The 19,999-nt window shown below is 61.2% G+C and overlaps 2 protein-coding genes across 4 annotated transcripts in view; both read right to left on the bottom strand.

The window, feature by feature from the left end:
• Positions 1-424: 424 nt before the first annotated feature.
• Positions 425-16,162, bottom strand: MYO1F (myosin IF). Of its 3 annotated transcripts, none has more exons than XM_080382245.1 (28): positions 16,145-16,162; positions 15,858-15,962; positions 11,871-12,008; positions 9,914-10,003; positions 9,326-9,420; positions 8,591-8,678; positions 8,254-8,343; positions 7,959-8,090; positions 7,747-7,881; positions 7,540-7,672; positions 6,984-7,180; positions 6,769-6,849; positions 6,460-6,546; positions 6,209-6,295; positions 5,599-5,927; positions 5,131-5,212; positions 4,920-5,026; positions 4,475-4,573; positions 4,257-4,401; positions 3,961-4,075; positions 3,129-3,298; positions 2,849-2,994; positions 2,381-2,527; positions 2,153-2,301; positions 1,785-1,868; positions 1,446-1,647; positions 943-1,109; positions 425-847 (listed from the first exon to the last, which is right to left on the bottom strand). In XM_080382245.1, the coding sequence occupies exons 2-28, from the start codon at positions 15,858-15,860 to the stop codon at positions 771-773; spliced, it is 3,375 nt and encodes a 1,124-aa protein (XP_080238371.1). In that variant the 5' UTR covers positions 15,861-15,962; positions 16,145-16,162; the 3' UTR covers positions 425-770. The 3 variants fall into 3 exon arrangements, 2 of the variants coding, with proteins under 2 accessions (XP_080238371.1, XP_080238372.1); XM_080382246.1 differs by lacking the exon at positions 16,145-16,162 and having other exon boundaries at positions 5,599-5,684; positions 5,760-5,927; positions 15,858-16,000; XR_013927355.1 differs by lacking the exons at positions 425-847; positions 943-1,109; positions 16,145-16,162 and having other exon boundaries at positions 1,465-1,647; positions 2,187-2,301; positions 15,858-16,004.
• Positions 16,163-16,304: 142 nt separating this feature from the next.
• ADAMTS10 (ADAM metallopeptidase with thrombospondin type 1 motif 10) overlaps positions 16,305-19,999 on the bottom strand; it is a 110,995-nt gene continuing 107,300 nt past the window's right edge. The window contains exon 26 of the mRNA XM_080382247.1: positions 16,305-19,954. Coding sequence (XP_080238373.1) covers positions 19,845-19,954 — 110 coding nt within the window. The 3' untranslated portion in view covers positions 16,305-19,844. The remainder of the gene's footprint in view (positions 19,955-19,999) is intronic.

Raw genomic sequence — 19,999 nt, 5'->3', positions numbered from 1 at the left:
GAATCCCAGAGACCCTGGCCCACTGTGGACGAGACCCCACACACACAGCTCAACAAACTTGGGGGGGGGAGCAGCCCTCTGGCCACCATCAGAACAAGCTGCTCCAACCCGGTGGGCTTCGGCTCGGTGGCCCTGGTATGAGAGATTGGGGAGCGGCGTTGGAGCCCCCCTGCGCTGCCCTGCTTTGCCAGCAGCTCCTGGCCAGCTGCAGATCGGTCCAGGGTCACTCCGGGATGTGGAGATGCCTCAGCCACATTCCTGGGGGAGCTGGTTTGTGTTCAGCATCTTCTGGAAGGTTCAGTGTGGTGGGGAGGGGGCTGCCTCCAACTCGTGTGCACCCATGTCAGTGCGTGGGGACACGCAGGTGCCAGCAGAGCCACGGGCCAGCATCGGCAAAATACAAACTTCAGGCTCAGTTTCTGAGTCAGGCTCAGTTTTGTTGAGTCTATTTACCATAATTATTAACATTAATCCTATTTATACCCTGGAATCACCAGAGCGGTCCCACTCCCAGGGTAGAAACAAGCAGCAAAGAGCTGGTCCTTGCTGCGTGGAGGCCACGGTCTAAAGCAGGTGCAGGGTTTGGTGGCTGGTACTGGCACAGCCTGGTAGCCAGCACAGGCCAGGGGGGCTCGCGAGGAAGCACTTGCTCAATGCCAGCAGCGTGGAGAACCGCCATGGAGCCGCCACTGGCCCCTTTGGCACGGCCTCGGCGGCAGTGGGGTGGTGACCCTCTCCTTGCCTCTGGCCATGCGGCCACTGCGCCTGGCTCAGATCTTCTGCACGTAGTTCCCAGGGAAAAGCCCTTCCTTGCCGTGCAGCCGGCCTTTCCACCAGCCGGAGATATCTGGGAAGAGGGAGGAAAAGAGCCGGGTCAGGCACGGTGCTGCCACGGGGTAGGAGAGCAGGGAGAAGCTGGGCAGTGCATGGGTCCATCCGCACCTTCCAGCAGGATGTCGATGATGTCCCCCACGTTGAAGCTGAGCTCATCCACGTCCTGCCCGATGTACTGGTAGAGAGCCTGGCAGCGTGGCACGGCCACCTTGGGCTGTGGCTTGGGACGCCTGGCTGGAGGTGGCCGCTGGCTCAGGCTTCGCCGGCGCTGCATGCTGCGGGGCCGGGGAAACAGGGTTCGCACCGGGGAAGGCAGGAGGGTGCGGGATGCACTGCACCCTCCTGCCCATCCTGCTCTTTCCCACCAACGGGATGCTCTGTGCCTGCAGCTCAGGTGGCTCCTCCCAGTGCAGGGACTGGGAGAACTGGGGTATGTAATAGCCTGGGAGATGCTGCCCTGCCAGCAAAGCCAAATTGCCCGGACCTGGGGGGGCTGTTGCTCGGTTGGGCAGCCAAGCTGCTCAGGGGGAAAAGAGCATCTCTCAGGGCTGGCAGCAGCGGGAGGGGAGGATGGGGCAAGGATGGGGATGCAGGTGCCATACGGGACTTACCCGGCCACCCCCTGATCTGGCACATTGAGGAAATCCAGGTTCTGCTCGGACGGGGGTCGTGCCTTTGGCTGGTGGCCAGTGTTTCGGGAGGGAAGCGCTGCAGCCGGTGGCCCCCGCACCTGCTTCTGGGGTGCCTTGTAGGTGTTCCGCTGATCCCGGCCGTCGCTGCCTGGGAAGTGGGGTGCCCCATTCCTGTAGGCACCTGGAAGACCCCACCCCGGGACGGTGCATTACAGGGGGGCCACGCTCACAGCCTGCACCCCGCTGGGAGCGCAGTGCTGGCTGGATCCAGGCTGGGGTCCCCCCTCCCCAGCACCCCCCTGGCACTGCCCTGCTCACCTCTGGGTGCCGGTGGGGCACCTCGGGAAGGCGTTGGAAACTTGCTGCCACCTCTGCTCTGCGTCACCCCCTTCCTCGTGGGCTCTGGGGGGATATGAGCCCCCCGTTAGGTGACAGTCCTCAAAGCTGGCTGGGGTAGCGGGGGGCTGCTCCCACCGTTGGTACCCAGCTGCCCTTTTCCCCGAAATGCCCTGTGCTGCCCCATCACCCTAGCAGGAGCAGGTCCCTCCTGGGTGAGACGCAAATCCCACAGGGCTGGGGCACAAGCTGGCTCACCCCAACATTCCCAGGCCTCCAGCTGTGCCATGCAGCCCCAGCACTCCTGTCCTTCCCGGCCCTGGCCACCCCCCGGGCACCCTGGCACTCACTGGCATTCCTGGGGAGCCCATCCCCGATGCTGACCGTAAGGGTTTTGCCTCCAGCTTTGAGGGTGGCCACATCGCCCTGTCCTCTGATGAAGGTGACGTTGCGGGTGCCACCACCACCCCAGCCCTCCTTCTTCACCCGAAACTGTAGTCTAGGGGAGAGAGAGGCTGTAAGGCCACAGGGACAGGACGCTGTCCTGCTTTGTCACCTCTCCCAGCCTCCACCCTTACGTGTCCTTGAAGGAGAGGCACAGCTTGGTGCGGGTGAGCTCCTCGTAGCGCTTGCACAGCAGGCTGATCAGCTCCGTCTTGAAGATGGATTCCAAGAAATTGTCAGCATCGTTCTCATGGAGAATGAAGAAATCATCCTGCCTGGTGCTAGGGGAACAACCCCGGTGTGCGGGCATCAGTGGAGAGCAAGGCTGGTGCCAGCTGGTGCTGGGGGGGAGCTGGGAGCCCTGCTTGGTCCGGGTCCACCCTGAGCAAGCTCTTGGAGGGCAATTTAGCTGGAAATGTCCCCAAAGCCCCAGCTCATCCCAAAGCACTCTGCGGGGGGCCTCCTCCCCATGGCCAACCCTGCTGCCTCCGTGGGTGAGGGGCTGGGGTCTGGCTGGGAGCACCATGGAGAGGCTGATGGAACCGGTGGGTGAAGCCTTCCCACACGGACCATGCTGTGCGGAGCCCGTGTAAGGGACGCACCTCAGCGAGACGCCGCTCACCGCCTGGAGCTCCACCTTCTTCTTCAGCACCTCCTTGATCTGCCCCTTCTCAGGACCTTTCTTCACCTTCTCCCGCCCGATCAGGTAGAAATACTTGGGGGTGAGGATGAAGTCTCGCTTGATGGGCTGGGAAAGGGGCAGAAGCAGGGGGTGAGGGGATGTTTGCAGGGGGGCACAAGCCCCGCACACACATCCCACCCAAGGGGTGTCTCCATGAGACGCAGCTTGGCCAGTCCCACGCCCCAGGTGGGTCCATGTACCTTGAACCTCCGGTCATACTTTGTGATGGAGTCAGCAAAGTCTATCCGCTCTCGCTTGGCCAGGAACTGGCGCAGCTCCGGCCGCTCATCCATGCCCAGGTAATCGCCTACGAAATTCCTGTTGATGCTGTTCCTCCTCCGCTCTTTGAAGTTGTAGAGGATGTTGGAGGCTGTGAGGAACCCCAAAGCGATGCTGGTCGAACTGGGCTGTGTGCTGGCAGCTCGGCCCTCGGCTTGGCCCTCAGCCCCTGCCCAAAACCCTCCCAAACTAGCTGTGGGAGCTGTGGGAGCTGTCACAGCGATTGTGGCAGCAAGAAATGGGGCTCATTTTATGCCATGGAGGGAATCCAAGTTGCTTGTGCTTGGCTGACTTCAAAGCCCATCCCTTGCCTTCAAAAAACCTTGTGCTCTGGGAGGGAGGGACCCAGCTGCTTTCTGGGTTTTCCCCTTTGATTTTTCACTGCAGGCTTGGGACACCCGCGGTGGGGTCAGGTGGTGATCACTGGCCTTTCCCATCCCTCTGCTAATGCTGACTCCCAGCTACTCCAGCCCTTTGCAGACAACGAAACGCAGAGCAGGACACCCGAGGACCTGGGTCCTGTCCTGTGGCCCCTCCCAGGGCTGGAAATAGGAGCAAGAAACCTGTGACCTCCTTTAAGGTGTAGGAAAAGACCCCAGGCATCTCGTGGTCAGGTCCCTCCTCCCCATTAGTGCCACAATTAGGAGCCAAGCTGCCGCCCTCCTGCTGCTCTGGCTGCTGGGCTGTCCCCAGCGCAGGGCACCCTAAAAGGGGTGCTGAGGTGCTGGTGCCCCTGCCCTTGCCTGGCCTTACCTTCCTCTCGCATCTGCTCATACTTTCGGATGGCAACGTGCCGGCGCCAGGCCTTCTGGATCACCCGGGCGAAGCTGTCGAATTTGCGCTCCCGCATCTCTTCGAGGAGGAAGAGCTGGGAGGGACACAGGGTGCTGAGCACACCCAGCCAGGGGCCAGCGTGCCCCGGCTGCAGCGCTTCTCCTGCACGTCAGCACCCCAATGCCCCCAAGTGCTGCCCAAAGCGATGCTCGGCTGCGCACAGCATCCCCCAGGGATGCAGGGCTGGGGGCGAGGGGCAGAGCTGGGCCACCTACCGATTCGGGGTTCTTGACGAACACCTTGCTCCGACCCATCTGGTACTGGTCTGGGTCCATGTTGACGGAGCGCAGCAAGTGCTGCACCCCTTGCCGCTCGTCCCCACGCCAGGACGGCCACGTCTCAGGAGTGAGGATGGCGTAGCTGCAGGGAGAGGGAACACGAGTGGCGGCTAGGCTGCGGAGACCTGCCAGCCCCCATCCCGGTGGTCACTCACCGCTGCAGGAATTTGTGGAAGAGGCGGCGGTAGGCGAAACCCGCCCGGCGCACCCGGATGTTCTCCTTCAGCCCCAGGTACTCGACTTGGTGCTTCACCCTGTGGAGCCGGGAGGGACATGCTTGGCGTGGGATGGGGGATCACTGGGGGACCTGCTTGGGCCCTTTGGCCACTGATTTGCCAGGGGATGTTCGTGGCTGTGTGTGCAGGGGAGCATCCTGGGGCTCGGATGGAGCCTCTGGGTGATGCACATAGAGGGGGGGTTGTGTGTCCCTGCACGCCCCTCAGCACCTGCCTCGTGCTCCCCTGGGTCTGTGGGCAGCACAGAGGGACCAGCCTGGGCGTGCAGTTTTGGAGGAAATCTGGTGCTGGCCACATCTCCATGGCCAGGTCCCGTTCCCCAGGCTCCCTGGGTGCCCTGATACATCGCAGAGGGCTCTGTTACCTGTTCTCCTCCCAGTCCCGGGGTTTCTTGGTCTCATTGGGCTTGATGCAGCGGATGTAGTGTGGCGTGCACTTCATTAGCGTGTTCACCAGGTCATTAGCCTGTTTCTGTTGCAAGGATTGACCTCTGTAGCATCAGAGCCGCTGCTGGGAGCCCATCCCCCTGCTGCTGCCCCAGGGGCAGCTACTGTCCTGCAGCCTGTGGGATGTACCTTGATTTTGGAGCCTGCAGTGGTCGGTCGTCCCTTTTTGTCAGAATCAAGCTTTTCTGGGAAAAGCATCCGGATGAAACCACTGCAAGGCAGGTGACAGTCCCTGGGTGAGAGCTGCCAGGCTCCCCAAGCTCAGAGCTGAGCTGGAACCAGCTCCAGCTATGCTTTCTGCTGTTGGGAAATGCTGCACCATGACTGAACACCCTCTCTGACTGCCCCCAGGCCGAGCAGGATCAGTGCTGGAGGGCGAGCACCCCTCTGCCCAGCCCCACAGCTCCTGGGTGCTGCTGCACCCGATGGGGGGGATGCTGCTAGTGCCCATGGGGCAATGCAGGATGCTGAGCACCCCGAGCTGTGGCTCTGGCAGAGGTAGGACCAGCAAAGCTTTATGCTCTGGCTGTTGAGCATGTTGCCCTTTGCCTCAGCCCTTCTGGGGGTCCCTGGGTCCACAGTGCTGCCAGGACTCACTGTTCGCTGCTCTGCATGAGCTCGATCAAGTCGGTGAAGAGCACGTCCCGGTTGCGCTCGCAGAAGCTGTTCACGTCGTAGGAGACCTGGGGGCAGGAGGGGAGCTCAGCCCCACGCCGCTGCGGCCAGGGCCGCGGGGTGCGGGGTGTGGGGTGCTGTACCTTGCCTGCGTAGTGGTGGATGACGAAGCCTGAGCTCCAGCTGTTGAAGTGCTCGTGGGTGCCCACAGCCGCCTGCAGCTTCTGCAGCAGGGTCTGGTCCGCCCCTTCGCCGGTGGCGTGCATGGTGGCACAGACGTCGTCTAGGACGCTCATGATCCCAGGGGGGTTCTAGAAGAGGGAGAGCGAAGCTGTGGGTGCCCAAAGCCTGCGGGCAGGGCCCAATCCTGGATCTGGCTGTGCCCAAGTGCCCCACGCTGGTCAAAGCTGCTTTATGCTGAAGTGCAGCTTAGGTTAAGGACACAGAGCTGCTGCTGCTCTCCCAGGGATGCTCCTCAGCAGGACCACCTTCTGCCACCCACCCCAACAGCACCCAGCCCACCTGGCACCTCTCTCCCTGGGTGCCTCGGCTCCCCAAGAAAGCCCCCCCCGGAGGAGGGGACCCCACTCACCAGCTTGTTCTCGATCAGGTCGCACACCACCTTGTTGTTGAAGTACTGGATCTGGGTCCACTTGATCCCCTCCTGCACGTATTCCTCCTGGGGAAGCGCAGGGAGAGCCAGGTGGGCCCCTGACCCACGGGCTGCGCTGCAGCCCCCTGTTTCAGCCATGGTGCTGGGACTGCTTGGCAGTGGGGGTGCGGGGTGTAGGAATTGGGGTGCTGGCACAACCCCCTGCCCACCCAGCCCAGCCCCTCCCATACCTGCTCTGCCTTCAGGGTCAGCTCTATGAAGATCTGCTGCAGCTTCTCGTTCACAAAGTTAATGCAGAATTGCTCAAAGCCATTTTTCTGCAAAAAGATGGAAGATGAAAGAGAAGATGGGGCTGAGCTGGCTTCTGCTCCTCTCACCTCCTTGGTGGGACCCCAAACAGCTGAGCCTTTGGGTCCTGCTCCAGCTACCCTTCTTGTGTCCATCGACTGCTAACAGCCCCCTGCTCCAGCTGCTCTCCTTGCTGTGGGAGCAGGGAAGGACATTCCCCAGCTGGGCTCCTATAGCAAGGCGACACATACCTGGAATATTTCAAAGCCGTAGATGTCCAGCACCCCAATGCTGTACTCCTCATACGGCTTCTGCATAGCCCTGTTGATAGACTGTGGGGAGAGACAGGATGAGCCACCTTCATCGGGGTCATAAGGGCGGTGGGGGCGGTGGCACGTGGCAGCGGATGGTGAGCATCCCCTCTGTGCCATGGCCACGCTCGGCCCAGCACGCCAGGACCACATACCTCCACGAGGAAGTCAAAGACGCGCGCGTAGAGCCCCTTGGCCAGGGCGTCGCGGGTGTAAGCCGCCTGCTCCACGTTGAGGGTGACAGTGATGGACTCAGAGCGGCCGCCCCACTTGCTGTCCATTTTCCTGCTGGTGACCTTCTCGTTGAGGCGGTCCTGGTCGACCCCCAGTAGGTAGGCAGGGAAGGCCAGGGCTGGGCAGAGTGCGGGGGGCGGTCAGGGCTGCCTGCTCCCTGTACGCCCCTGGCCCGCTGCCTGCTGTGGCTGCTGCGCCCCCCGGCCCCATCCGAGCGCAGAGGACAGCAGCGGTGCAGCAAGCAGGGACGTGGGACATGGTCCTCCCTCTGCTAAATCACAGCAAGCCACTCCTGGCATCCATCTCCTTGCTAATTAAGCTCTGGTCATGCCGTTTGTTCACTGCCTCAGTTTCCCCACGTCTAACGTGGGGAAGATGCTGATGATGCTGATGCTGCCTCTCTCCTCTGCCAGGGGTTGAGTTTGCACCTCATTGCCGAGGGTCTCTGCCTGGAGCAGAGGGGAGTCAGCTACTCACAGTCAACATTTTCCACCCGAGCGTAGTTGCCTTCCTCCCGAAAGCTGATGTTTCCCAGGTGGAGGATCCCTGCCACGATCTGCAGCACCAGCTGCTGGTCCTCGCCCCGGATGCCGATGACCTGCATGGCGTTCTGGGGTGTGGGGAGCCCGTCAGCCCCTGCCCGGCCACCACCAGCCTTGGGGATGCCCCCTCCCAGGCACTCACCATGGTCTCATGGAAGTCGCTGCAGTCATCCGTGCCCTCCACCTGGTACGTCTCTGACTGGTTCAGGTAATAGTAATAATCAGGGCTCATGATGCCCAGGTTCTGCCGCTGCTCTTGGGATGCTCCTTCGATGATCTGGGAGAGAAACGGGAGCTACGGTGACCTGGCCCCTGGCCCCCGGGGCAGCCCAGCCAGCTCCCGGCCCCTCATACCTGATAGTAGATGTGGAAATTCCTCTCGCACTCGTTCTGGCTCACCACCCGTGACTTCTCCAGCAGAAAATTGGAGATCTTCCCCCCATCGGGTTCGCCGCCCCGGCTGAACTGGATCTCGAAGTACTTCCCCTGCCCCAGCACAGCTCCAGCTCAGCGCCGTGGCCCTGGCCGGTGGGCTCCTCACTCCCCCCGGCCCCAGCTTCTCTCCCCTGTGTCCCCCCAGGTGAGGAGCATTGCTGGGACCGATTCTGGCCACAGGTGCTGACCTTCTGCACCTGCCCTGGTGACTTACAAAGCGGCTGGAGTTGTTATTCCGGACGGTTTTGGCATTTCCAAAGGCTTCCAGCAGCGGGTTGGACTGCAGGATGATGTCCTTCACGTGCTGGGGGCAGAGGAGGGAGAGGGGTGGTGGAGGGGTGCTGTATGCCTGTGCCCCACTGCAGCAGCCCTGCCTCGGGGCTGGGGACAGATGGGGGGCTGGGGACAGATGAGGGGCTTCGCGTGTCCCCAGCCCTGGAGCTGGGGCTGCTCTGTGCGCCCCTGTGCTGGGGGGAGCAGGGGGCCGGGGTTGTGGGGAGGGGCTGGGAGGTGTAGCGATGCATGGTGGTGTGAGGGGGGGGCAGACATACCTGCACCTTCTCGCCACCCCCAGACACTTTGGAGATGTAGCCCATGATGTATTTCGCTGCCACCGTTTTCCCGGCCCCACTTTCTCCACTGTGCAAACGTCAAAGCAGAGGGGACATGAAATGGCCCCATTTTTTTTTTTTTTTCTGTCCTGGGGTGCTTAGGGGTGGGATGCTGGAGCAGGGCTGGGGGGGGATGGTGGGTGATGGAGGTGGCGGCCTCCCTCCTGCCGCGTATTGTGAGCACATGGCAGAGCTAAAGTTGGGGAGGGGGCTGCCCGGGTGCTTGGGGGGCCTCTGGGGAATAAGCGGGGCTGGAGCAAGGCTGGGTGAGGAGCTGCTCTGGGAGGAGGGGTTGGATTTCTTGTTGTGGGATTTGGGAGGGGAGGAGGGAGACTCAGGAGCCTCAAGGGGAAGTCTCTGGCCTTGCCCCACATCCTGACCATTTCCTTTGCAACACCCAGCCGGAAAGGTGCATTGCTCAAGGCTCGCGCCCTGCCCTGGACAACCTGGTGGCAGCCTCAGCTGGTGCTCATGGCCCAGGGTGCTGGGGTCCCTGCAGGCACCCCCCACACTGGGTCCCCGAGGACCCACCATTGGGCTTCAGCCACCTCTTGCTGTTGCCCAGCTGCTGTGTTTAGCCAGGATGCCCCCAAGGTGTGGGGACAAGGGTGACTGGGGTAGCTGGCCCTGGAGCAGTGGCGTGGGGTCCCTGGCTGTGCCCCCTGTGCCCCCTACCTGATGATGACGCACTGGTTCTCCCCATCGATCAGCATGTTGCGGTACATGTTGTCGGTCAGGGCATAGATGTGGGGGGGATTTTCATACTGAGCCTACAGGGGTGACAAGGAGAGCAGCACTGAGCAGGGAGCAGCCATCAGCTCCCTGCCCTGCAGCTCCCCCCCCCCCCCCCCCCCCCATCCCCTTAACCCTGCCCACGCGTTGCACAAGGCAGTGGCGCGCAGCAGGGACGGGGAATCAGCCTCTTGCTACAAACATGAGCTAATCAGCAGCAAGTCAGATGTTTGCTCAGCCATGCCCTCCTCCTTGGGAAGCTTCTTGTGGCAGAGCTCAGCACTCGGGCTGGATTTTGCCATCTTTGGGTTGCTTTGGTGTGTATTTATGAGCTGAATTTCCCAGGAATGTGACTTGGCTCCTGAGTCCCGTTACTGACTCGCCATCAGCACCTTTGGGAGTGTTGACTCCTGCAGCATCCAAAGGGCTGGGGAGGGTGGGGACACTCATGGAACACCCCCGGTTTTTTTGCACCAAATTAAGCCCAAGGAACCCTTGGTGACCCCGCCAGCCCACACGCAGCAGCCTCACCGCCCCCTGGTACAGCTCGATCTCCCGGTCGGTGAAGTACGGCATCTGCTTGAAGGGGTTGACGGAGATGAGCACTGGCCCGATGTAGGTCTGAGTGGCCGGTTAAGGTCTGTGCATCCTTTCCTCTGTCCCCGTGTGCCGCCCCGGAGGCAGCACCAGCAGGAAGTGGCAGGAAGGTGGTTGAGGGGGTCCCTGCCCCCCCCCCCCCCCCCGGAAGCTGCACCAGGAGTACCCTGAGGGGTTTTAGCTCAGGTGCAGGCAGAGCCATGAGCACAGGGTGCCGGTGCCTCGCTCCCTCGGCCCCAGGGTGTCCCTGTGGTGGGATCAGCACAGGGTACAGCAGGAGCACCCCCTCAGCTCCCTGGCCAGCTCCCAAAGTGGCATTTCCAGCATCCCACAGACTCCTGGCGTTTGCCCCTGCTCCGCTGCCCATGCTGCAGCTGCAGCTCCTGCAGAGGAGACCATCCACATTTTACAATCAGGGAAACTGAGGCACGTAGAGGAGAGATGCCGCCAGCTCCTGCCTTTTCCCAGCCACTCCGCTTCCTTTGGCCCCTGCTTACAGCATCCCCGAGCCAACCAGGTGTGAGCAGGAGAATGGAAAAGCAGGGAATTGTGCCTGGAAATGACATAGCAGCAGGATGGGGATGAGCCCCCGGTGCAGGTGCTGGGGGGATGGGGGTCAGGGGTTACCCTGGGCCCTCAGTGTCCCATTTTTGGCCCACCTGGCCGTGGGGCGGGGGAAGAGCAGCTGGAGGACAGGAAGAGCGGGGCTTTTCTGGGAAATGCAGAAGCGTGGGGTGTTGAGTCACGGCTAGACAGGGGCCCTGCGCACAGCAGCACAAAAAAAAAAAAAAAGGAAGAAAGAGGCTTCACAGGGTATTTTTTTCTGCTGAAAAAGAAGAAAAAGCCAACCCCAAACCTAAACATGTTTAAAGCCGAAAGAGCAGGGAGGGCGGCTGCGTCACCGCCAGCCCGGGACGAGCATCATCGCCTTGTAAGGACAGAGCCGCATCTTCAGGGAAACCACAGCCATGAGCACAGCGCTCAGCACCACGCTCAGCCCCACTGCTGCCCGAGCCCCCACTGCGCCCTGCTCTGCCTGGCAGGCCTTTTGTCCCCTGCCCCACCGGAGCTGGCCACCCACCGGAGCTGTGGTGCAGGCAAAGCACGCGCGGCAGTGCCGGGGTGCTGAGCTGGCTGCATCCCCGAGCGGGTGCGGGGTGAGCAAGGAGGGGCTCAGCACCCCGAATCATGGGCGTGAGGATGCTTCCCTCTCCGCAGCGCAGAGCCCAAGAGCTGCCGAGCCTCGTGCAGGGTGCTCAGCCGTGTCAGCTCTCTGATGGGAGCCTCTGGGCTGGGGGATGGTGCAGGGGGGGCAACACTGGGCTGGGTGGGAGCTTTGCCCTGCGCTGGCTTGATGGTGTCCCATGTGGCCGGACACGGGTGGGGAGAGGGGGGGCACCTCCTCCCTGTGACTGCAGGGATGCTCCCGCTCCATCCAGGGTGGATGGATTTGCTATGGGTGCGGAGCAGCCAAGGTGTGTTGTGGGCATCGGTGGGGCTGGGTGACAGCAACAGGGAACGATGGCCACTGCCGCTGGGGTCCAGCCTCCTTGGCACAGGCAGGTGGGTTTCCAGCGTGTGGGAGCAGCGGGAGACAGCAGATGAGGGGGTTTTCTTGGTAGTCTTTGCTTAGGGTTTTGTAGCTGCAAGGGACCAGAGTGGTCCCGGGGCACAGCAGGATGGGGGTCACAGTTGCAGTGACTCTGCCAAGCGCAACTCAGTTTGGGAATGGTGGCATTCGCCCAGCCGATCCCAATCTTGTCCCACCACAGTGTGGGGACAGGACACTGCAAGCATTGGGGCAGCCCCAGCTGAGCCGACGCCCTGGCAAAGCCTTGGAGCACACTCCCTGCCGCTCCCTGTCCCTGTCCCGCTTCCCTGGGAAGGATACAAAGATGTAATCATCCATAAAACGCTTCTTGAGGTTTTCCACGATGGCTTCCTCGGAGATCTTGGAGAGCAGGACCATGTCGTCCACGCCGCTCTGCTTGACATTGTGGCTCTGCCAGTGGAAGCGCTCCTTGCTGCCCTGCGGGGAGAGGGCCACAGCGACTGCTCCAGGGCCACCACCGACAGGAGCGGGGCTCCAGGGCAGGATCTGGCCCCACCTCCCCCTGCGCTGGTGGTGGCTGCAACTGGTCCCTGTCCCGGCTGTGGCTCCAAACCAGGCACCTTCGGGTGCTGCAATGAAGAGTGTGTTAACCACACTGGGAACTTGCAAAGCCTAAAATCCCAGCGCAGCTGCATCTGGGCTTGCCCCATCCCTCTGGCCGGATCCTGCCTCACCACATGTCTGGCACCTCGGAGAGGAGCTGGTGGGGCACCGACAGCCTGTGGGGTATTTATAACATCACCCCTGCTTGTTACGGAGGTAACGAAGAGCTTACGAAGCAATTGCTGCACAGGTTTTGCTTATGAGTCAAAGAGGGTAGCAAAAATAACCCAGGGGAAGGCCAAAAAGTGCAGCTGGTGGGGGCATCCCTGGCACTGTGCATCCTCTGTGCCCCCGTGTCCCCTTTGCACCAGGGCAGGGGTGCAGCTGTGCCCCCATCACCCTTGTCTCCCTGCCCAGTGTGATACCAGCACCCACTTTTCAGCCACCCCCCAACTCGCCTGGCTCTGTCCTCCAGGGGCTGGGGAGCAACAGGAAAAATGTGGGCTGTGATTTCAGCCCTTGTGGGGCTAAACACAGCCCTGGGCTGGGAGGGGAGGGGAAGGCTACGCTGTGTAAAAAGAAAATTACTCAAAGGCCCCTCGTCCTGGGTGCTGCAGAGGGAAAGTGCTGAGCGCGCCGCGGTGCCCGTGCGGCCCCTGGTGTGGTGCCCGCAGGGGACACCCTGCCTGGAGCTGCTCGCAGCTCCTCTGTGCCTGTCCTGGGCCCCTGTGGTTCTGCTTTCACCCCAGCACTCCGACACCGATTTCACTTCTCCTCCCCACGCTTCTTGCTCTTTCCATTTCCCTTTTCTTCTCTTCCCCTTTTGCTTTATTTTCCTGCCGGCTGTCAAGATTTCAGGCCTCCGGACCCCAGCACTGCTGCACCCTCCTGTTGGACCCTGATTTTCACAGGCTGCCTGCAGCCCCCTGCACCCACCCTCGGATGCTCGGCACAACCCGGCACCATCCCGATGGGATACGGAGGGACTCACACGGAGCACAGAGGAGCTCGGCAACATCGTGCTGCTCCCTGCCGCCTGCCTCCCCTCGGGGCTGCTGGGCTTTGCAACCCAAAACGCCATCCATGTCCTCCCGAACCCCAAGTGCAGCTCAAGCCCCCACAGCCACCAGAGGGGCTTTTGGCTTTCTTGTCCCACCACCTTCCCTTGGGATGCATGGACCTGGGTCAGCTCAGGGGCTCCAGGGGGGATTGGTGCTGCTCACACAGCCTGAAACCATGCAGGGAGCTTCTTTTCCTCCTCTTTGTTGCTTATGGGCCTTTCTCTTGATATCTCCTCCTCTTCCTCCCTCCCATCCCAATAAGCCGCTAGAAAAGCCCCCCCAGAAAAATGAAGGTGGGCCCAACCACCCTCTCCAGGTCACCGTGCTGTCACCCAGGGAGCTGTCAGTGACCCCAGGAGCTGCCCAGCTTCAACCCAACCTGGCCAAACCTTGGTGCTTCAGGTGGAGAGGAGCAAGTCAGGATGCTTGACCCCTCGGTTCCCTGTCCCCTGCTTCCATTGCCCTGAGCCCTCCAGCACAGGCACCCTGGGGCTCGCATGGCACCAAATTAAGGCAAATACTAGTGTTTCCTGCATTGCAAGTTCTTTGCTTTCGAGCTGACACCCAGAGTTTCTCCTTCAGTCAAGTGACTGCTCAGCGGCCAGCACATGCCTTGGTGACACCTCCTCTTCCCCCAGGCACAGGTTAGGTGCTTTCCTGGCTTGGCTGGGGCACCTGCTGCAGCAGCTGCAGGGAAAACACCTGCTCACTTCAAATGAAGTTTTGTGCGCAGATATGTGCGAGGCCGTGGGTGTTCCCACCCTGTCTCTGCCAGCACAAGGTCTGCCTGGCTTTCCTCAGCACGTCCCGAGGGGCTGGCGGGGCCCGGCCTCACTAAGCTGGGTGAAGGTCTTGTGGGGAGGATGAAGAGGAATGATGCTCCCTCCGAACCGTGGCACTGCCCGAGCTCAGCACCCGGTGAGCCCTTGCAGTCGGGGGCTGCAGGCAGCATCCCTGTGGGCGGGGGGCACAAAGTGCAGTTGCTTTCAGAGGTTTAGGGCAGCGGTTCCTCAGTCCCCTCCTCTGTCCCAGGCCAAAACAAGGGATGAGCCAGAGAGCAGCAGCCTGACAGCTGCCACCACGGGGGTTCCCAGGGAAGGGGGCGGTTGGGTGGTTGCACCGAACGCTGCCGTGAGGCCATTTCACCCTCAAGCCGAGTGGGGAGCAGCTCTCAGCAGCCCTTGGCCTGAGCTTCCAGGTGTAGTTTGCAGCTGCTTTGCCCAAGGGACTTTGCTGTGGTGGTGGTCCCGTGCATGATGGGTGCAGGCGTGGGGAGGCCCATCAGGACCCCCAGGAGCACCACAGCCAAGGGCTGCGGGATAGGGACTGTCACCCTGGCAGCCTGCCCGGGGCTGCGGAGGCACCCAGCGCTCACAACAGGATCATGGAGGCAGGGAGGGGAGTAGCCCTGTGGTAGCAATTTCAAAACATCTGTTTTTCTTCAAAGCTCAGGGCTGAGCCACCAAAAAAACCCTGCAAGCCCCAAGTGGGAGCAGACGAAACCCAAAGTGGCACCTTTTTGTCTCAAGATAGGGCAAACCCAGATGCAGCCAACACCTTAAACCACCGGAAAGCTTGAGAAGAGCAGCGCGGGCTGTTGCATCGCTGTCACAACCCCGTCAGCTCACAGGCACAGGCAGAGCTGGGGCTGGGGGCTGCCCCAGCGCTGGGCTCACAGGGGTTGGGTTGGTGGCTGCACAGCCCCGTGGCCCTTTTTGCAAAGCCACAAAACATCTTCAGGTCTCAGGTAGCGGTGGGAAGAGGACATGTTTGTATCCTGTGGTGGACAGCAGCTGAGCATCTGAAGAGTCAGAGGTGGCAACCACAACCGTGGGTTGAAGGTGCCGTTTCAGCCTGGCCACCATCGGCTTCCTGGCTGGGGGGAAACGTCGGAGCCAGCATCACTCCGAGACGGAGAGGGAGCAGAGCCATGGGCCCAAGGACATGGCTGTGGCCACACCGTGCAGACCCTTACTCCATGCCTGAGCATTTCCCTCATTTTGAGAGCTTTTGTCTTCCTCTTCTGCCTCCAGATCAACTTCCAGCTCTGGCCGCAGCCCTATGTCCCACTCACAGCTCTTGTTCCCTGTGTGTGCCAGGGTGCAAGGTCTGACCCTGGGCACTGGTACCCAGAGGGTCCCTGCCCCGCCCCCCCCCGCTCGGCCGGCACCACGCTCTGCCCGCACCCACCAGCACCACAAGTGCTGGAACTGGTAGCGCTGGTGGGAAGTTGGGCCAAGAGGAGCCCAGGGGGGTCTGTGGGTATCGCACCCGCAACAGCAAGATCAAACCCATCTTGTGCCACCCCGGCCTCACTGCTGGTGCCCTCCAGCCTGCCCGGGTCAGCGCTCTCAGGGCACCGATCCAGCCCCCAGCACCCAGCACCCAGCCCTGGCTGCTCCCCACCACCGTGCCCTGCTCCGGTGCCTCACCCAGCCCCGGCCCCACTCCCTGTCCCCAGGCATGGACAGCACCATCCCCTCTCCAGTGGGGACACTGGTGGGCTCCTGGCACCTTCCAGAAAGCAGCAAGGGACCACGGTGGGTGCAGGAGAGAAAGGGCTGAGGCAGCCCTGAGGTGGCAGGATGAGGGGGTGACATTGCCAGGGTGCCCGAGGGAGATGGGGTGGGGGGAGCCCAGCGAGGGCCCCACATGCACTCACCATGGTGTCCCTGAGTCTTGCCCTCGGGGATGGGGTGCTGGGGGCTGCTGTCACCGAGGGTCCAGGGCCATCGCGAAACACTTTGCTTTTGTGTTTCTTCTGCAACTACAAATTGCAACGATTTTTTTTTCTTTCCTCCTCCCACTTCCTCATTTCATGCTGGTTTGACAGGGGTGGGGAGGGTGAGGGTGGCTCTCTGCTGTGAGAGGGGCCTTGGGGTGACCCTCCACAGGGGGACCCCCTACCTCCACTGCAGATGGGTGCTGCAGGTACAGGGGGTCACCGACCTGGGCAAGCCGGTAGATGCTGGGCAGAGTTCAGCAGGGATGCTCAGAGCCACCACAAAACCTTCCCCCTGCCCTGGGGTGACAGTTTGATGTGCCCAGCGCCAGGGGCAGGCAGGCAGTGCTGGGGCAGGCTCTGCTTTAAGGTGCTTTTGGTGCTGCTTCCCCCCCGCCCCAGCTTTTTTGAATGAGAAAGGTCACACTTGAGGAAACATGTTGCCTTCAAATGGGCTGCAGTAATTTCTGAAAGGCCATCGCTGGAGCTGCGCAGGGGACAGCTGTGGCAGCATCCCCACCATCACGGCAGAGCTGGTGCTCCTGCACACCCTGTGCACACATGGACCAGCTCCGTGCTACAGCCTGGGTGTGCAAACACCCGTGCAAGCCCCGGTGGCTGCGATAGCACGGCGACGCTGAGCCCAGCCTATGTTTGAAGAGAGCCTGTCACACCAAGCAGCTCCTGCCACATCCTCGCTGTCCCCTGCAGACCTGCCATCCTCGGATGGCCCCTCCGCTCCCCTGGCATGGCCTTGGCAGAGCCCACAGCCTCGGGACCCAGCAGCCGTGGGGCTCAGCCTGCCCCCGCTGCAGCGAGCCCGTGCCTGCCCCACGCACACGGAGCAAGGGCTGTCGGTGCCCCGGAGCGCTCAGCTGGGGCACAGCCCCCCCCGCTGCGTCCCCTCTGTCCCATCTGCTGCTACTTGGTACGGTCCCCAGTGACCGAGAGGGTGGGCAGCCGTCCAGCCCCATCATCCCGGCAGGGCACTGCTCCGTCTTGGTGTCAGAGGAGTTTGGAGTCCAAGCCATAAGGGAGCGTGGGGGAAGCAGGGAGGTTTCCAGGGAAAGGAAAGGTGTAACGCCACGTGGGGACAGCACTCGGCCACTTTACACACAGAGATTCCATAACCACTTGATATTTTTTTTTACCATATTATTGGCCTCTACATCTGCCATCACAATGGCCTCCTGATGTCACCAACCCCCTCCTCACTGCCCGTTGTCCCCATTAAAAGGCAGCCCAGCCCCTGGCCACAGCCCACTGAGCTGCAGCACCAGCAGTGGGAGCAGCACAGGATGGGGGAAGCCTCAGGCAGCGATTGCCAACTCCTGCGTGCTGCAGCCCAACGCCCAGGGAAGCTGCCACATGCAGTCTCAGGTCAACTACAAGAGCTGCCTCACCAAAGAGGACGCGTGAAAACCCTTTGGCTGGCAATCCAAAACCACGGGGGATGGCACGGAGCCAATGGAGGTCAACCCACTGGCTGAGCAGGAGGAGACCACAGAGACTGATCCAGCTCCAGCAGACCGAGCCCTGCAAAGCTGATTTCAGCCTCTGCTCGAAGAAGAAGCCCATCGCGTTGAGGGGGTCTGGCCCCCTCCAAGACTCTGTGTGAGCCCAGCTCCTCCGCAGTGGTCAGTGGTGCTACAGGCGGGAAGCCAAAGCCTTAGCGCAGGCAGCCTGCACGTGCCCCCCAGCCATCAATCACCCATCCATCCATCAATCTCCATCCATCAATCTCCCTTGAAACACAATGGAGCGTCAAGTGCTGCCAAGGCTCTTCCTGCCCATGTTCTGCCCTGCTGCCCCCCCCCCCCCCCCATATTCACAGGGTACCTCCCCTGCCCCTCCCAGCGTGCAGCCAGCACAGCAGCGCAGGGAGGTCACGCCACAGACCAGCTGCAGTGAACACACCTGCTGCGCTGGGCACGTCTCTCGCCAGCCAAGTGTGCCAAAGACAGAGGATCAAAGCGTTCCTGAGATCCCTCCTCAAATAAACCTGTTCTAACCTTGGCCTTGTCAGACGTGCTCCCGTCACTCGGGCTGCAGGGAAAACCCTCTCCTGCTGCCCAAAGCTCGCCCTCGGCGTGAGCACAAGGGGAGCACCGGTGTGGGGCTGCCCGGAGCCCCGGCTTCCCACACCAGAAACAAGACTGGGACCAGAAGCTGCGCCTGGGATCGTAGCTACTCCTTTATTATAAATCATGCCATTACGTCGCTCCTCCTCAGAGTTAGTATGTTAAACATTTTTCATTATATATATATCTATATAAAAAGGTGAAAACACCCCCACCCCTCACCAAAATGTCAGAACGGAGCATGGCACCAGGAAGGAAGACAAAATATGAAGGCCCGCTCGACAGCCAAAGGGGATTTGCTGAGCACCAGAGAAGCTGCGATCGGCTGAGGAGCGGGTGAAAATACGGATGGTAGAGTAACACATGAGGGCTGGCAGGCGGCGAGGTCTGCTCTGGGGAAAGAGGGCTGTGCGCCCCCCTGCACCGTATGGACCACCCCGAGGGGAACAGAACATGGTTTTGGGCAAGATTTCCCATCTTTGTGATGCAGAAAGGCCTGAAAACAGTAATAATAATAATAATCACAACAACGATAATGATAACAAAATGCACATGCTTTGTAGATTTGAAATTCAAGGTCTCCTCCGCAGGCTGCAGCGGCTCATGGAGAAGACGTGTGTTGGCCCGGATCTGGCCAGGAGGTGACCCGGGAGAATTTCAAGCCTGCTCTTTTCCCATCACTGGAGGTCTCCTGGGGGCAGAGGAGCGGGTGGCACTGGGACTGGCAACCCAAGGCCACAGTGGCACGTGATGAGGTTGCCTTTGGAGGCAAAGCACCTTTTGGAGGCAAAGCACCTTTGGAAGTAAAGCACCTTTGGAGGCAAAGCAGCCGCGGAGGCCACAGCATTGCTGGGGAGGGCCCTGCCAGGACCAAGACAGTCCTCATCCTGCATCCTCCTTTGCTTTGCTTCCCACAGCCTGGCATGTCTTTGATGGCTGTTAAGCGACTGCAACCCAAGCATGCCTTGGCCCTGACCTCAGCTCGTGCTTCAGGGTGTTTATGGAATAAAACATGGTCATAATAGTGACAAGGGCTTTAAGGAAAAACAGGGGGACACCCCAATCAAAGTAGGCTGTTACAAAAGTTTGAATAACCCCCTCTCCCAGTTAAGCTGGTGTCACCGCTCTGCTCACTGACCTGCTCTCTGTCCCCTGCTGCACGTCCCAAGGTGACAGGATGCAAACCAAGAAAACTAAATTCCTGCTCCAACCCCACTCCTTACAGCAGCTCATCTTCACCCATCGCCCAGAAGCCACAAGCCACGTTTGTCACCTGTAGCACCTGAAACCTCCTGCCTGTCTCCCCTGGGATCCCCAAGGGAAAGGCAGCAGCCCCCCTGCCCCCCCATGCACTCAGCCTCCCCGGGAATGCCCTGCTGCGGACCACGGTGCCCCACGGTCCCCTAGGGACATGAGTGGGGAGGAGGACGAAGCAGGAGAGGGGCGAGTGGTGCTGCTTCAGTGGCTGTCTTGGCGCCTGCCGGACCGGGGTCCGCTACTAATAAATAACAATGTCAGAATTTCAAGTAATGTCCCTGCTGCCGCGCTCTGCCCAGCTTCTCCCTCTGCCACCAGTCATGGACCGGCTCCTGTCGCCCTGGGCCGTGGCGGTGCCTGCAGCGGCTGGCAGTGGTTTAACTGGGAACCTGCCATTGTGAAGCTCGGGGGCGAAGGGTGCATGTCTGTGGGGGATGGGTTTGGGTGACGCCAGCTCCCACTGGAAGCACGAGCAGTGTCTGTGTCGGACCCAGGGGAGGTTTTCAGGGCGGAGAGGAAGGGCACTGCTCGGTGGCCCTCTGGCGTAGCTTTTGCCTTCCAGTTTTCCCACAGGGGTCACGCCGTGTCCCTAGTGCCCCTGGCATGTTTTACAGCACATCTGTCGGAAGTAGGTCCGGCTGCAGAACTTGAACTTCAGGACGAGCGGGCAGTAGGCCACCTTGTTCACATCCTTGCACTCTGGATGGGCGACAGAGGGAAGCAGGGTTACAGCTGCCTCGGGGG

Source organism: Falco punctatus (assembly GCF_963210335.1).
Source record: "Falco punctatus genome assembly, chromosome: 4".
Lineage (NCBI taxonomy): Eukaryota > Metazoa > Chordata > Aves > Falconiformes > Falconidae > Falco > Falco punctatus.
Note: the sequence above shows the minus strand (reverse complement) of the source record. Positions and strands in the feature narration are given on the sequence as shown.

What these genes read in the sequence shown, in the direction of transcription:
- MYO1F (XM_080382245.1), bottom strand. An exon ending in GGGGTGGCGAGAAGGTGCAG is followed by an intron (nt 8,344 to 8,590) that starts GTATGTCTGCCC and finishes CTCTGCCCCCAG; the next exon opens with CACGTGAAGGACATCATCCT. An exon ending in GCGACTTCCATGAGACCATG is followed by an intron (nt 7,673 to 7,746) that starts GTGAGTGCCTGG and finishes CCCACACCCCAG; the next exon opens with AACGCCATGCAGGTCATCGG.